Source organism: Debaryomyces hansenii (assembly GCF_000006445.2).
Source record: "Debaryomyces hansenii CBS767 chromosome A complete sequence".
Lineage (NCBI taxonomy): Eukaryota > Fungi > Ascomycota > Pichiomycetes > Serinales > Debaryomycetaceae > Debaryomyces > Debaryomyces hansenii.
Window position 1 is genome coordinate 995,308 of NC_006043.2, and position 15,668 is coordinate 1,010,975.

Sequence of the window (15,668 nt, forward strand, 5' to 3'; positions counted from 1 at the left end):
GGAACTTAAAGTAGCACCTAATAGAAAGGCGATAGTGATATAAAATAATAGGCGGCTTAATCAGTATCAATAAGCCTAATAGAATATATTGACATATATGAACTAGTGGAGACTTGGGAAACGAAAGCAAAATAAATGAGTTCGACGACGCCTAAAACGAAACGTAAGCGGAGACGCTACAGCTGTGGCCCATGTAAGACCCTTAAAATCAAATGTAACTTGCAGACGCCGTGCCAGGCATGCAAGAAGGTTGGAAGGGACGATAAATGCCATGAGGATCCGCCAAGACCACCATCGAGTGAAGAAATCAGTATTAGCACTCGAAGAAAGACGTTGACAAAACGAAAGAAGCAGTTGATAGGGGTTTCAGAGGAAGAAGACCCGTTGTCTGCGAAACATGCTGAACGAGATGGGCTCGAAGATAGTTTTGGTAAATCGCTTCACAAGATGCCAGTTTCTGACACGAATTGTTCTGAAAGTCCATCAGCGACCCCCGGTCCAAATAATATAACGGCTGAGCTGTTAGGTAATGCTAATTTTGAGGGTATAGCCCAAAATGTTAACTATTCGGTACTCCCGAGAGCGATGTGTCATCTGACGATAGACGACACGAAAGACCATGGTTTAGAGAACAGCTACGTATCGAATGCTTCTGTTCCTGGTCTGTTTGCTTCCATGTCCTCGACATCATTATCCGATAATCAGGGTACTACATCGAGGAACGTTTCTTTATCGTCTTCGTTGTTGAGCCACAGTCTAGGAGGGGACTTGGAGGATATAAGGTTAAATCCTGATGTTAACAATTACGAGTATCGCAACTCAATCCAGCATCAGATAATGAACGAGCGTTATTTAGTGGTGACACAAGCAGCGGAACAACCGTTGAACACACACAACTTTTACCTTTCGCAGCCAAACATGACAATTGCAAGCCCAAATCAAGATCAATCAAACCCGAGGTTTTATTCAAACGCAAGTTCAATTGAGGCAGAAGATATACAAAGTAAACAAGTTATGTTCACATTCAATAATACGGACTTAAATATCTTCAAAACTTTTTTGCCAGCATTCTCAATACTAGAAGAATTTCTACATCATTACATATTGTCTAGTAACTATACCTACTATAATATCTTGGATATCGGAGAGATCTTCAGTGTATTTAAGGGCTTTTTCAATTCTATTTCGAATTTATCATCAACTGATACGATCAAAATTGATAAAAATAGCTTGAAATGCATTAGTCATTTTTATGGTATCATGTCAATTGGCTACTTGTTATCAGGATGGGAAAATGAAGTGCTTGTAAATTTGGATAAGCAAACAGTTATACAAGGGTGGATAAATATTTCTAGTATGATACGCCGGATCATAGTAGACTCCACTAAGGTTTCTGACATCCTATTTTCGATTGAATGGTATCTTATTATACGAGACTTTTTCACTTATAATAATTTGGTTTTGGACGATTATTCTTCGTTCATTAGTGTAGTAGAACTTTTGAAGCTGAATAAGTGGATTTTGGACACAATTAAGAAAGACACCAAAAAAATTTCAACACAAGCAGATAAAGATGTTGTTCGAGTGATAAAGTATTGGATCTATCTAAGAATAGTCGACTTGGAAGTGCCATATATTATGTTAAAGGGAACATTTATTGATTCCACGGAATTTGAGAATTCCGTTGTTCCTGATAAACAAACATTTGATTTTCTATTCAAAGATTTGACGAACATATCTGACCCCTTGTCAAATATATCCTTTGACGTAATGAAACTTTATTTTAACAGGACTCAACACACGGCATCACTTAAGCTGTTTCTTAGATCATACCTTGAGTTTTTTTGCGATGTTTCGTCGTTGGCTCTAGACGAACTAAAGGATTTCAAGAAAAAGAGTTTGGAACAAAACTTCGAACAAACTGATTCCCATTTGCGATCTCTTGTGAAAATCCAATTATGCCAACAAGCAGCAATAAGATGGCTATCTTTTATGAGTATTGAATTCACTCATTATTTTCCTTCCCTAAGATTCGCATCATATTTAACAAGCATCCTTAACTTGTTTAATCATTTCAATTGCTTAGATAGTATTATAAAGCGCCAAACCAAAAATCAGATGTCTTTAGTTGACATATTACTCCAAACCTACAACTATGGTTGTTTCTCGATATTTGTGCGTTGTCTTGTATACCAAGGTATATTCATTGTGACTTTGAAAAACTTCAAAAATTCAACCAACTCAATACTTAATTTTCGAGAAATATTTGACATAGCCAGACGTAGGTTCCACGATACATTCACCGTATTTTGGAACAGCAACCAAGTTCACAATAAATTGTATCCGAATCTACCATTATTTCGGAATTCATTTGATCTATGCCATCAAATGTGCCGTATGGTTGATAATGATACGCAATTTAACCTGCTTGACGATTTCATTACCCATTTGACGTCTGAACTTCCCCTTTATGATTATTTAACCCAAAACTATTTTGCTTCTCCAGATGATTTGAGATTGTACTTAAAAATATTGTGGCAGTTACTTACACACATAAATACGGACCAATCAACCAAACTCATTATATCGGAACTGTTATTTTTAAATATGGATCTACTTAATAGTAGATTAGATGATCCCACAGGGCTTACAATAACTTCCGAAGTAGTTGATGACTTCGCTAAATTAGTAATTGAGCCAAACATACATGAATAAAGTACCCCATATACATAAGCTGGTCTGTTCGTATATCCACTTATAATTCATTATATATAACACATTTACAAAGGGTAATGCATGAATGATCCTTTTATCTGTCTTTTAATATTATACTAAACCATATCTGTACTCTATCAAATGCGGGACTACGTATTGCAATTCTCGCAGTTAAGTATCAAGAATATAGATTATCTAGCGTGAACTAAGATAAGGCCAAGAAAACACGGAATGTTCGTAAAATCTAGCCTAGTCATTACATACCGACCCTTAATATAACGATTATTCAGCACGTTTAATGCTAAGAATTTCAGAATCACTCGGAAAAATCGCACCGGCAGTGCAAGAAATTATTTATAGCACAATAAATGAGACCTTTCTAAATTCCTTGGTAGGTGACTTCATATAGACATAAATTCTATATTCTTTCATATTTCATACACTTTGAAAGTATTGAAATTTAGTCTTGGTATTGTTACAATTAATTGCTAGAAAGAATGAAGGTTTCTACTTTGCTAGGGCCCATTGCATTGGCTGCGTTTGCAGTTGGAGAAAATCCAAGCATATTCAAAATAGATTTTAATGTTTTAAGAGGAAATAGTAAAAGAGACTTGTCTTTCGAAGGTGAAAGGCCAAATTTTGTTAAACGAGATGGATCCGCAGAAATGGAATTACAGAATGAAAGAACGTTTTACTTGGCTAACTTGAAAGTGGGATCAAACAAAGATGAAGTGGGAGTTTTGGTGGATACGGGGTCTTCGGATTTATGGATGATGTCTCACGATTTACTGTGTGAAGCACCTTCTGGGTCATCAAAGAGAGATGTGATTGTCGATAGCAAATTTCCAAAGGTGAAAGCTGACGGTGGTAAAGATAAAATGGTGGACAATAAAAACGAGGGGCATGCAAAGCATGTTTCAAAATCAAGTGAAGACGTTGTTACCAAATCTGCCGATGGGAATAATAAGGCATTTTGGGACTTTGGAGGTAGTGACAGTACTACCATGGTCACTGTAAGTCCAGAAGGAACTGGATCAGGTGGCGGAGGAAGCGGAAGCAGTAGCAAGTCAGCTGGAGGTGCAACAACTAACACTTGTACTTCATATGGGTCTTTTAAGACTGAGGGATCAGATACTTTCAACCGTAATTCATCAGCGGAAGCGTTTTCGATTAGCTATGCTGATGGAACAGATGCAAACGGAATTTGGGGGACTGATGATGTTCGCTTCGGTGATATAACAGTAAAGGATTTATCATTTGCCATTGCAAATGAAACTAGTTCTAATGTTGGAGTTTTGGGCATAGGGTTGTCCGGATTGGAAACTACCTATTCTAATTCTTACGGAGGTAACTACCAGTACGAAAATTTACCATTGAAATTAAAGAGTCAAGGTACTATTGAAAAAGCAGCATATTCAGTTTATTTGGGCGAAAAAGATGCCAAGGCAGGTTCTATCTTGTTTGGAGCAGTTGATTCGGCGAAGTACACAGGTGACTTGCAAACTGTGCAAATCGTCAATACTATGAAAAGTTATGGTTATTCCGAAGCTATCAAATTAGAAATTATTGTAAGTGGGCTTACATTTAACGATTCAGGCTCAGAGATTGATCTCACGTCCAGTGATCACACTGCAGTATTGGATACCGGATCCACTTATTCGTACTTCCCTTCCTCTCTTTTGAAGGTGGTCGGCGAGACATTAAATGGTCAATACTCGTCTTCGTTGGGTGCCTACATTGTCGACTGTGTTGATGACGATTCTTATTACTTCACCATTGATTTCAGCGGTGCCAAAATCCAAGTCCCGTTATCAAATTTAGTTACTCAATACAGCTCTAACAGATGTTTTTTGAGTATTTTACCACAAACGGGAGCAGATTACATTTTATTTGGTGACAATGTGTTAAGAAGTGCTTATCTTGTTTACGACTTAGAGGATTTTGAGATTTCTTTAGCTCAAGTTAAATACACATCAGACGAAGATATTAGCACCATCTCATCGTCTGTCCCAAACGCTAAGAATGCGCCTGGTTATTCGTCTACTGCAATATCCACCTCAACAGATGAAACCGGTTCTATAACAACTTCAAACTATGGTAGTGATAAAAAATCAGGTGCTTCCATTAACAAACTATCAATGATCAAATTATACGGGTTGATTATAGGCATGGGTCTCTTAGTAGGTGTTTCTGTATAAATAATTCTTTTGTTAGAAGTAATTTAGATATGTATATATATAATCGACAAAAATCAAACGCAATAACTACTAGCAATTTCCCGGTAACACAAAAGATCATTTAATTTAGTAGGATAAAATCAGCGATTTGTAATACTAGCAAAATTCCAATATTTAAGGAATACAGTATATCTGTTTATAGATAGTACTGGATATTATTAAATATATATAAGCTTTAGTGGAGGAGTATTAAGTTCCAGAAGAAAGTGTTGAAGATTTTGGAATAAAAGAAGTTAAATCGAACACAAGAAGCACTAAAATGAATAATAGGTGAGTAACTATTTATTTTGAATCAAACCAGATACAACGAACTAACATTCCGGTAATAGCAGTGATAATGATGAATCGAGAGACAATAGAGAGCAAGTAAGAGAAGCCGCTGGTCAAGAGGGCGCTGCAGATATAAACACAGCAGATATAAACACAGCAGATATAAACACAGCAGCTAACACAGTCGCTGATCATGGAGATCGTAACATAAATGATAACCCGTCGGGAAGTAATGCCAATACCAGTATCCAAGGACCGGAATCTTCTAATGAAAATGATAATGACAATAGAAATGAAATGAACATATTTGATAGGTTCATGGATACCATATTAGGTGCCAATCGGAATAGGGTTCAATCCCCAATAGCTATTCCAATAGTAAGTAGCGCCGGTGGTGATGCCACGGCGGTGGCGTCAACCACTACGGATGCATCAAACCCCACTGGAGATGCAGATTCGGGTCCCGACTCAACGAATGCCAACGCATTAAGCACAAGTACAGACTCTAATGGTGGCGCCATTATCATAACAGTGAACTATGTATTCTCTGATGAAAATAACCCACAGAACCCAAACAGATCTGGTTCGTTGGTAATGACTTTGCCAAATAATTCTTCCAACAGAGACCCTAGAATAATTCAAGAATTCATTAGGTTGGCAACGCAGATGGCGTATTCCACAATTGTTAACTTAAACAAAGAAAAAGGTATCACTATCGACAAGTTCAACTCTTTCGATATTAAAACGTTAGAAGAGCTCAAGGAAACCTCAAGAGAATGTTCTATTTGTTTTGAAGATTACTTAGCATTTTCTAACAATGGCAAAAAGAGAAGTGTTGTTGATGGTTCTAGATCACAAGAAGATACATCTGCCAAGAAGCGAAAATTGAATAATAAGAATGCTGAATCTACTTCAAATGATTCTTCGTCGTCTTCCACGACGTCAACTTCATCTTCCAGTGATCCGAATACTTCAAGGCCAAAGTACTTGTCTGAATTTACTGGAACATTTGAACATCTTCCTGTTCAGATGCCTTGCGGTCATATTTTTGGAAAATCTTGCTTGTTTGAATGGTTGAAAAATCATAGTTCCTGTCCTTTGTGCAGAAATTCGGTTAGCGAACCAAGCACTGACGGAACCTCGACTAATGATACTAATGGCAATGTGCAAGATAATCCGAATATTACTTTGGTGCATAGACCTGCACTTTTAGATATTTTTAATTCATTTTCTAGAGATAGAGAGAGCAACTCACCCGTCAGAAGAATTCTAAGGTCAGGAAATGGATTAGGTGAGAATAATTCTCCACACACTCATATGCATACACATTCTTTCCCTCTGCAACTGGTGGATTCACAAGATGAAGCGCAGGAAGGCGAATCAGGAAATCAAACTGGAGTTTTTTCACATCTTTTGAATTACCTCAGAAGATCCCAACTGAGCGAAAGCTCAGAGCCATTATTCCCGACTGGTGTTTCTAGTAGGCGAACAACGAATGGTGTTGAGACTAGGCTGACAGATAGAATTGATTCTGAAGACAATGTTTTAGAATTTATGAATTTAAGAAGTCTTGTTGACGACAATAGAAGTAATAACCTGGTAAACAATAATGCTACAGAAAGTAATAATAATGGCGACAACGACAACGATAACGCCGATGGCAATAATAACAATGCCAGTAATAATGACAATGAGAATGAGTCTACTACATAAATACATGTAATTAAAGGTAATTGTATATATACCTAATTATTAAATTTTGCATTCGTTTTAGATATTTCTATGTAAGATATATATTTTCGCTCAAAATGGTCAAGAAAAGAATTTAGAATACTTCGCTTTTTCATTTTGCTTCTTCAGTTCAATCAACAGTTCACATCTATCTAATTGTGGTCCAATTGCTGGATCTTCAGGAACCAAGAGTTTTGCGTCCTTGAATTCTGTAAGAGCGTCATTATATTTTCTAAGCTCAAACAAAGCACAACCCTTCCTATAATGACCCTTAGCTTTTTCTTGAGCCGTAAGATTATCCATATCTAATAAATAACTAGAGTAATCGGCAGCCTTGATAAAGTTCTTTAGACCTAAACATACCATAGACAAATTTAAATATATTTTTTTTTTTATATCTAAATATTTTTTATACCAATCTGGTTCCTGATCTTCGTCAGGTATATATTCCATAATATATCTCAAGCACTTCTTGTATTTCAAGAACGCTTCTAGTTTCATCCCCTTCTTAAACAAGATTGTTCCACTTTCTTTAATTTTTGTAGATGCAACATAAACCAGTTCTGATGAATCCTTATCTATGTTTTCATCATCGTCTGGATATTCCTCATAGATGTCTCCACCTATTTGATCATAACAAGCATTGTAGACTGGAATTTCCATATTTTCCGTCCAGTCTCCACAATCTTCAATAAGAACTATATCTTCTCTTGTTGGAATATTTTGACTATCTGTATTAACCCTCTCTATTTCTCGAACAACTGACTTACCATGGATCACTCTACCAAACACCGTATGCTTACCTGTCAAATGAGGTTGTGGATAGGTTGTTATGAAAAACTGTGACTTGTTTGCATTTGACGTCCCATCATTAGCCAGGCAAAGTTTAAATGGGTCATCTAAAGGTTCAGATAGATTTTCATCTTCAAACGCTTCATTATTGTAAATTGATATACCGCCTTTACCAACGTTCAGATTAGGGTAATCTTTAATTGACGAACCGTTTTCAATATCCCCCGCTTGAATAACAAAATTCTTGATAACTCTATGGAAGTAATTGCCTTTGAAAGTTAGAGGACTTCCTTCCTTGGTTATTTGTGAACCATTACACAACTTAATGAAATTCTCAGAAGTTTTAGGAGCTAAATCATCAAACAACTCCACAACTATCCTACCAGTCTTGCTCCCTCCTATTGATATGTCAATATATGAACAAGGTCTTAGAAGTTCTACTTTCATAATAAGTTTGCAGTTTTTGAAAAAAAATCGAAGATCATCTTTATTTTTTTTGATTGCACTGAAGAGTGAGCTTTTACTTCATTTCAAGAATAGAAGTACACCTTAAACGATTTATGCAACATGCTTAGACAAAAAATCTTAAGAAGACCAAGATTTACTTCAGCCAAGTGTTGGTACTCGACTGGAAGTAATAACTACGATTTGCAATTACATAGTGCAAGAGAAGATATCAATTCGCTCTTAGAAGTTCACGATAGGTCATCCTATATATTAGCACAATACATACCAGAGCCCGCTAGAGATGCTTTCCTAGCTATACGTGCGTTCAACCTTGAGATCAATAAAATCAATGATGGTGGCAATAATACGAATTCGGTTTCTTCTAAAGCATCGAATCAACTCTCAGGTTCCATGGGTATATCAACTACAGATATAAAATTTAAATTCTGGAGCGATTTATTGTCAAGAGTTTTCACTGATCCTAGTTCAGAAAAGAACCTTGGTGAACCGATCGCCATATTGGTTAGAGATGCATTAAGAAATGATCTCAATTTGGACTTATCTTACTTCCACCAATTTTTGCAAACGAGAAAGCATTTCCTACAAACTAAGAGTTTCCAGACGGTGAATGACATTTGCTCTTATGGTGAGGGAACATATTCCCAATTGAATTATTTAACTCAGGGGTTGCTCTTATCCCCCTCTATTTCACCCTCTGCAATCAGTTTGTTGGAACACTCCACTTCGTTGCAATCAAAGGTTAGCGACATAGCTGCGCATATTGGACAAGCTACTGCTATAGGCTCTATGATATTGGGTTTAAAGTATTATTCTTCAACCAGAAACCAAGTAACGTTACCCATAGATCTTATGACAAAATTTGATTTATCGCAAGAATCTGTTCTTAGACTCACTCAGGGACACCTCAAGGACGAAAAGGATATATCAGATGTACGTGAGAAGCTAAAGAATATTACCTATGAAACTGCTGTTATCGCAAATGATCATATTTTATCGGCAAGAGACAAATTAGACAAGTCAAGAGAAGAGATCTTGTCAATTGTCAAATCTCATCCAAATGACCAAGTTTTACAAAAACATCAAAAACGTTGGAGAAAAAATATACCTGACGTTGTGTTTACCCCTTTCATGGTAGCTATTCCAACAACTTTGTACTTGCAGAAGTTGGAGAAATATGACTTCGATATTTTCCATCCTAAATTGCAACAACAAGAATGGAGATTAGCCTGGACCTCTTTCCGTAATTATTATCAGAGAAGAATCTAGAGATGATATCAATCCGTGTATATAGCTTTGACTTCAATATATATTTATTACCTGTTCTACATGGTAATGCTTGTACATTATATTATTGCCAATGGTGACGGCAGTCTCATATTTAATTCATTTCTTGCGTTGAAACGATCTTATCAACAATCAATAATGCCTTACTATTGTACAAAGAACTTTAAAGTCATACGAGTACTTGTAGAATCCATAACCTTTAAGCCATTACGGGGAATACAGTCTACCTGAAGGGTCTATTCTTTCGTGTAAAAACCACCCTTCGTTTTTCGCGTCAAGAAAAACACTTGTTGACATGGTATCAAATCGTTCAGTATAGTGAAGATAAAATCAATTAGTTGATCTTTTGAACACATTAACTATTACATAGAAATATTATAGAGAGGAAAGTGATTCTTGGAATAGAAGTAATTATATTCTCTTAAGTCTAGTAGATTAATTATTTTCACTATGATGCATGAATTTTCCAAGTCACCTACACCTAGTATCCCACTCGGATATAAGCAACCAGGTATACTGTTACATCCTTCGACGTCAACTGTTTCAAATGTTGCAATTGATCCTATTACTTTGATGATAAATGATTGTATGACTATATCCTCAGCCATGAGGAAAATGACTAGATGGTCTCAAAGTGGAGTTGCCGCCATCTTGGGCGCAGGCGATATTTTTGGTGAAAACGATTCCATAACTAACTTGGGCTTGAGCACTAACATGGCGAATAATGGTAGTAGTCGATCGACAGGAATCAATGATAATCCACTCTTATCCAGTTTTTTACAATTGAGATCGATGTTAACGGACGCCAAAGATTTATATGAAATAGATAGCTTGACCTTATTACAACCATTTTTGTTGGTAATCAAGTCGTCGTCTACCTCAGGAAATATTACGTCGTTGGCTTTAAATTCGATTTCTAAGTTCATAAGTTATGAAATCATTTCATTTAAATCCAAAAATTTACAAAGTTCATTAATCCAAATTATTTCAGCATTAACCCACTGTCGTTTTGAAGCGGCTGATCAGAGCTCAGATGATGCTGTATTACTTAAAGTTCTAAGGTTGATGGAGGATATTCTTGAAAGTCCATTGTCTAAACTATTACCAAATGAAGTAATTTCAGAAGTAGTCCAAACCTGCTTGTCTCTTGCTTGCAATAAGAAACGGAGTGAGGTTTTAAGAAAGGCTGCAGAAATGGCAATGACTCTGATCACCTCCCATATATTCCGTCAATTGAAGGACATTGAACCTGAAACTGTGGGAATAGATGATTTGCAAACAAATTTTTCTAAAACTCAATTACCGGAAGATTTGATCGGTGGTACTGAAACAACCACTTCTATATTAAAAGAAGAAGAAGAAGAAGTTACCAATAGGAATATAGAAGATAAGAAAACAGAAGATGGACAACTAGATGAAAATACAGTTGAGGAAAACGATCAACCGGTTGAAAACCCAAGAGAGATTTCTAATTCTGAGAATCCTAAAGAAGCCTTGGATACTGAAGAACCATTCGGTATAATTTGCATTAATGAATTCTTAGGGATATTAATTTCAATGATCTCCCCTTCGAATCAATATCAACATATGGAAAGCACTAGAGTATTTGCTTTATCATTGATGAATACTGCAATTGAGGTTTCAGGCCATGATATTCCAAAACATCCATCATTAATGAGTTTGGTATCTGACCCTGTGTCAAAGCATGTTGTACAAATAATGACTACGACTGATTCACCAGCATTATTACAAGCTTCTTTGCAACTATTCTCTACCATTGCAATCGTTTTAGGAAGGCAATTGAAATCACAAATTGAACTAACCCTTTTGTTGTTATTTAATTCCATATCTCCAGATTCTGTTGAAAAGAATGATACCATTAATGGTAATGAAACATCTGTGGCTACAAGAATCTCCGGTTCAAAAGAAATGCTCATTGAATCGTTATCCTTGTTGTGGACTAGGTCTCCTGTTTTTTTCACGCATTTATTCATCGATTATGATTGTAACTTTGATAGAACTGACTTGTCTAGAAAATTTTTGGAATTTCTATGCAAATTATCATTACCTGAGTCTGCAGTTCTAACAACTGATAATGTACCTCCAATATGTTTGGAAGGTATACTAACATTTATTGGTGGGATTAATGACAGAATTAAAAGTTTACCTATAGATAAAGAGTTGAGTGATTTGCAATTACATTCTTTAATTTTAGATAAGTATAAAAAGACCACATTCATTAGCTGTACTGATATTTTGAATAATAAACCAAAAGCAGGAATCAAAGAACTAGCTGAGAAAGGCTTTATTAATGATGAAAATGATGCGGATGAATTAGCGCACTTTTTCTTTTCAAAGTCTGGAAGATTAAACAAGAAAGTGTTAGGTGAATATTTAGCTAAACCCTCAAATATTGAGATCTTGAGGAAATTCATTAATATGTTTGAATTTACTGGTTTGAGGGTAGATGAGGCGCTAAGAGTTTTATTGAAAAGTTTTAGACTTCCTGGAGAATCACAACAAATTGAAAGGGTGGTTGAGCTTTTTGCTGAAAGATACGTTCATTGTCAAGAAAACGTGGTAAGTGACTCAGAAGAAGAAGCAGTCAAGCCAGATCGTGATGCTGTATTTGTTTTATCCTACTCAGTTATTATGTTAAATACTGATTTACATAACCCTAAGGTTAGACACCAAATGGATCTTGATGCATATAAGCGTAATTTGAGAGGTGTTTATAACGGAAAGGATTTTCCAAGTTGGTATCTTTCTAAGATTTATCATTCCATAAAAGAAAGAGAGATTATCATGCCTGAAGAACACCATGGTACTGATAAGTGGTTTGATGACGCATGGCATAACTTGATTTCCTCAGAAGCAGTCAATATAGATAAAGATGAAACTTTAGAATTTGATAATGTCCAATTATGTCAATTTGATAAAGTATTATTTGAAGGATCTGTTGATAGAATTATTGATACCTTAATTAGTGTATTCAAGGAAGCTTCTGACGACCAAATTATTACAAGATTAATGTCATCTGTTGATAAATGTGCTAATATTTGTTTATACTATAATTTGTCATCCTCAATCGATAAATTGGTTGGTTTATTAGCAGAGCTAACAACCTTAACTAGTGAAATCCATCATGTTCCTAGCGCTGATGATAATGTACGGGAAGAGATCCCCATCACACAAATAAAAGTTGAAAAGAAAGATGAAGCAATTACAGTTAGTGAAATGGCAGTGTGGTTTGGGAGAGATTTCAAAGCTCAAATTTCAACAGTTGTCTTGTTTAGGTTAATTAAAAAGACCGATTTTAAAGTTACTGAATCTTGGAATAAGATTATCAATATTATCTTAACATTATTTGAGAACTGCTTAATCAATCCTAACTTTTTCACAGAATTTCAGAAAAAGATCAAGCTAAATCCGTTAGCAAAGGTTAAGCCACGTTATATTATTAACAGAATTAAACCATTGAAGGATTCGGGTATCTTTTCAACGTTTTCTTCGTTTTTGAAAGGTTATTCAGACGATCCACCGGAACCTACTGATCAAGAAGTTGAATCAACTCTTTCGACTATTGACTGTGTTAAGTCCTTGAATATTCCAAGCATCTTTGAACATATTTCGAAAGGTCCTAAAGACAACTTAAAGCTATTCATAGAATTATTATTGGATTCGATCCCTACGTTCAAGGAGGAAACAAAGAGGTACTTTGAAATTGAGAACTTGTTCTTATTTGAAATTATGGTATGTTTCTGCTTACTACTTGACGATACATCCATCACTAATTCCACTCTCGACAAGATCACGTATTTCGGTGGCTTGAAAGATCTTTCAAGAAAAGGTAATTTGAGAGTCTGTGCATACAAGCTATTGTTAATTAGGCATAGTGATGGATCCCATGAATCTACCTTAACTGAATGCATAAAAGAATTAAGTGAATTTGATAAAGAACTAATTAGTAAACATGGTGCACAGTTAGCTCAACCATTGATTTCATTAGTTGACGATGAATCATGGTTTTGCAAGAAATTAGTTAATAATGAAGAGTACTGGAAGGCTTTGAGAATATTTGGGTCTATTCCAATATACTCCTCTGATGTGCTCAGATTTGTTGATGGCATAATTTTAAATTCACCAATGGAAGTATCACCGTTGAATTACATGCCTCTTCTTGGTCTATTAGACGAAATATCCTCTCTTGGCGCAGCTGGTTCCCAATGGGAACAGGAAACAGAACAATTAGCTGTGTCTGGACAGAAACAGGAAGATGACAATTCGTATTACAGGGATCTTGTTGAAATTTCAAAGAAGTCTATATCGTTAACGGCCGAATTGAACTCAATTTCCAAAAGACCTGAGTTCAATCAAAAGGACCTTTCATATTCTTTAATTCAAGCTTTAGCTCATCAATGTTTCAATCCTTGTCGGGAGGTTCGTACCTATGCAATCAATACTTTACAGCTGACTGTTTTATCCTCTGAAATTAATGATAAATTTACCCCAGCTGGAATTTTTGAATATGGCTTGTTCCCATTATTATCTGAACTTTCTAAGAATGAAGTTTTGCAAACAGATCCAAACGGGTTCGCACGGACCCAGACAGAAGCGTTATCTTTAGTAAGTAAAGTTTTCTTGAAGTATGAGTCCCAGTTTGATCTGGAAGGGACTGATAAAATATGGTTAGGAATTTTAGAATATTTCATTGTATTTAATTCCTTAGGTGAAAAATTTAACATGAACGAAAACTTGATTAAGGAATCTGGTGGAGAATTGCTCAAAAATATGATTTTAGTATTGCAAAATAACGGTATATTGACTGATAGCAAGACTGAATTATGGAAAACTTCTTGGGAGAAAATTGAACAGGTCTACCCTAATTTGAAAGATGAATTAGCTCTTGAAAATTCTTCAAAAGTAGAAGAAGGTAGTTCAGTAAATGATGATAAATTGAATAAAGAACAAGACATAGAGCAAAATCAAGAAGCAAGTAAAGAACAAAATGAAAAACAAAATGAAGTTTCACAGAAAGAATCTAAGAAAGAGTCAATAGAAGAGTCAAACGAAGATCCAAAAGAGGAATTAAAAGTGCCAGAAGAAGAGAGGCACGAACGCAGATAAATGCAATAGAAATCAGAAAGACAGGTATTTTGATCAACAGTATCAAAGCTAAATATTTTTATCGGTAAGGACATTGATAGATGTATATCAATATATGTATATTTTAATATAATGAGTTTCCTGCATATTGTTTTTAAACTACTTTTCAGAATCATCAACTGTAGTAAAAGAAAGTTAACAATTAACAAATCCCATATTAGCGATGGTTAAAACCCAAACGTACACTGAAAGAGCTTCTGCTCATCCGTCTCCTGTGGCTCAGCGCTTGTTCAAATTAATGGATAACAAGAAAACAAATTTGTGTGCTTCCGTTGATGTGAAATCTACTGAAGAATTCTTGACCTTAATAGAGAAATTAGGGCCGTATATTTGCTTAGTTAAAACACACATTGATATAATAGATGATTTTTCCTACGAAGGTACTGTTGTTCCTTTATTGGCTTTAGCGAAAAAACATAATTTCATGATTTTCGAAGACCGTAAATTTGCTGATATTGGAAACACGGTCAAATCACAATATTCTGGTGGTGTTTATAAGATTGCTCAATGGTCCGATATTACAAATGCGCATGGTATAACTGGTTCAGGAATTGTGAAAGGTTTGAAAGAGGCTGCACAAGAATCTTCGAAAGAACCAAGAGGTTTATTAATGTTAGCTGAATTATCATCAAAGGGCTCTTTAGCGTACGGTGAGTACACAGAAAAAACCATCGAAATTGCTAAGAGTGACAAAGAATTCGTTATTGGCTTCATTGCTCAAAGAGATATGGGTGGAACAGATGAAGGTTTCGATTGGATTGTTATGACACCTGGTGTAGGTTTGGATGATAAGGGTGATGGTTTAGGTCAACAATATAGAACTGTTGATCAGGTTGTTACAACTGGAACTGATATTATCATTGTCGGAAGAGGTTTATTTGGACAAGGCAGGGATCCAACCGTTGAAGGTAAGAGATACAGAGATGCAGGTTGGAATGCATATTTAAAGAAGACTGGTTCGTTGTAATTATATAATTGTTCTATATATATTGTATATGTTATAAA

General features: G+C 35.6%; 7 protein-coding genes across 7 annotated transcripts; 6 read left to right on the forward strand and 1 right to left on the reverse strand. All coding sequences in view use genetic code 12, as the record gives it.

Moving 5' to 3' along the window:
- Positions 1-135: 135 nt before the first annotated feature.
- DEHA2A11836g (DEHA2A11836p) lies at positions 136-2,715 on the forward strand (the record flags this gene model as incomplete). Its single annotated transcript, XM_456844.1, has 1 exon — positions 136-2,715. The coding sequence occupies one exon, from the start codon at positions 136-138 to the stop codon at positions 2,713-2,715; it is 2,580 nt and encodes an 859-aa protein (XP_456844.2).
- Positions 2,716-3,212: 497 nt separating this feature from the next.
- Positions 3,213-4,913, forward strand: DEHA2A11858g (DEHA2A11858p; the record flags this gene model as incomplete). Its single annotated transcript, XM_456845.1, has 1 exon — positions 3,213-4,913. One exon carries the CDS (start codon positions 3,213-3,215, stop codon positions 4,911-4,913), a length of 1,701 nt encoding a protein of 566 aa, XP_456845.2.
- Positions 4,914-5,211: 298 nt separating this feature from the next.
- Positions 5,212-6,935, forward strand: DEHA2A11880g (DEHA2A11880p; the record flags this gene model as incomplete). Its single annotated transcript, XM_456846.1, has 2 exons — positions 5,212-5,222; positions 5,282-6,935. 2 exons carry the CDS (start codon positions 5,212-5,214, stop codon positions 6,933-6,935), a joined length of 1,665 nt encoding a protein of 554 aa, XP_456846.2.
- Positions 6,936-7,034: 99 nt separating this feature from the next.
- DEHA2A11902g (DEHA2A11902p) lies at positions 7,035-8,192 on the reverse strand (the record flags this gene model as incomplete). The annotated part of the gene is made up of 1 exon (XM_456847.1): positions 7,035-8,192. The coding sequence occupies one exon, from the start codon at positions 8,190-8,192 to the stop codon at positions 7,035-7,037; it is 1,158 nt and encodes a 385-aa protein (XP_456847.2).
- A 120-nt stretch (positions 8,193-8,312) lies between these two features.
- On the forward strand, positions 8,313-9,479 carry DEHA2A11924g (DEHA2A11924p; the record flags this gene model as incomplete). The annotated part of the gene is made up of 1 exon (XM_456848.1): positions 8,313-9,479. The coding sequence occupies one exon, from the start codon at positions 8,313-8,315 to the stop codon at positions 9,477-9,479; it is 1,167 nt and encodes a 388-aa protein (XP_456848.1).
- Positions 9,480-9,947: 468 nt separating this feature from the next.
- DEHA2A11946g (DEHA2A11946p) lies at positions 9,948-14,624 on the forward strand (the record flags this gene model as incomplete). The annotated part of the gene is made up of 1 exon (XM_456849.1): positions 9,948-14,624. One exon carries the CDS (start codon positions 9,948-9,950, stop codon positions 14,622-14,624), a length of 4,677 nt encoding a protein of 1,558 aa, XP_456849.2.
- Positions 14,625-14,826: 202 nt separating this feature from the next.
- On the forward strand, positions 14,827-15,630 carry DEHA2A11968g (DEHA2A11968p; the record flags this gene model as incomplete). The annotated part of the gene is made up of 1 exon (XM_456850.1): positions 14,827-15,630. One exon carries the CDS (start codon positions 14,827-14,829, stop codon positions 15,628-15,630), a length of 804 nt encoding a protein of 267 aa, XP_456850.1.
- Positions 15,631-15,668: the final 38 nt, after the last annotated feature.